The sequence below is a fragment of the Trichechus manatus genome, unplaced genomic scaffold, assembly GCF_000243295.1.
Source record: "Trichechus manatus latirostris isolate Lorelei unplaced genomic scaffold, TriManLat1.0 scaffold00069, whole genome shotgun sequence".
NCBI classification, from domain to species: Eukaryota; Metazoa; Chordata; class Mammalia; order Sirenia; family Trichechidae; genus Trichechus; species Trichechus manatus.
Genome location: NW_004444005.1, coordinates 5,932,192 through 5,933,139, shown reverse-complemented (window position 1 = coordinate 5,933,139; position 948 = coordinate 5,932,192). Strand labels below are relative to the sequence as shown.

General features: G+C 49.3%; 1 protein-coding gene across 1 annotated transcript in view; it reads right to left on the bottom strand.

Moving 5' to 3' along the window:
* PNPLA3 (patatin like phospholipase domain containing 3) overlaps positions 1-948 on the bottom strand; it is a 48,123-nt gene that overhangs the window by 15,759 nt on the left and 31,416 nt on the right. Inside the window, exon 3 of the mRNA XM_023734518.1 lies at positions 298-545. Within this exon, the coding sequence (XP_023590286.1) occupies positions 298-545 (248 nt within the window). The remainder of the gene's footprint in view (positions 1-297; positions 546-948) is intronic.

The window sequence follows — 948 nt, the reverse complement described above, 5'->3', positions numbered from 1 at the left end:
CCAAGCTGCACCCCGGCCAATTAAATCACAGTGGCTAGCAGTGGTGCAGAGGGTCACCGTGAGTTGGAACCGACTGGACAGCACCTAACAACAACAGCAGCAGTGTGGGTGGAGCGCAGCAGAGCTGCTGAGAAGCTCCAGGTGATTGCAATGTACCACAGGGTCGAGAACCACTTCATCTTTTCAATGACGGGATCTGTTTCTGTTTGTGTTTCTGTACAGAGAACACCTAGTATCTCCTGGTGAGCAGGAAGGCAAAAGAACTGCACCCCCAAGACACACACACACAGCCCTCACCTTGGGATCTCCAGGTAGGACTGCTCTGGCCAGGAGGTAGGCATTTCCCAGGCAGAGGTGTAAACTCAGCTTGGAGAAGTTCACGTGAAGAAAGTTCGAGGACTTGACTTTGGGGCAGATGTCATGCTCCCCAAAGAAGGGGGACACGGTGATGGTTGTTTTGTCATCAGCGAAGGGCACATTGTCACTCACTCCTCCATCCATGTATCGCTTTGAATGCGGGAAATAAGAACACAGACGGTCAGCAGCTCGTGTATTATGTGTTTTTCAAATGGTGGGAAGAGGCTTCTCAGGGTCACAAGCAGGTTGATGCGGTGGGAGGCCAGGGGCCTTGAAATTGTTATGGATTGAATTGTGTCCCCCCAGAATGTGTGTTAACTTGGCTAGGCCGTGATTCTCAGTATTATTGTGATTGTCCACCGTTTTGTGACCTGATGTGATTTTCCCATGTGTTGTAAATCCTACTTCTTTGATGTTAATGAGGCAGGATTAGAGGCAGTTATGTTAATAAGGCAAGAATCAACCTGCAAGATTAGACTGTATCTTGAATCAATCTCTTTTGAGATATAAAAGAGAGAAGTGAGCAGAGAGACAGGGGGACCTCCTACCACCAAGAAAGCAGGGCCGGGAGCAGAGTGCATCCTTCGGACC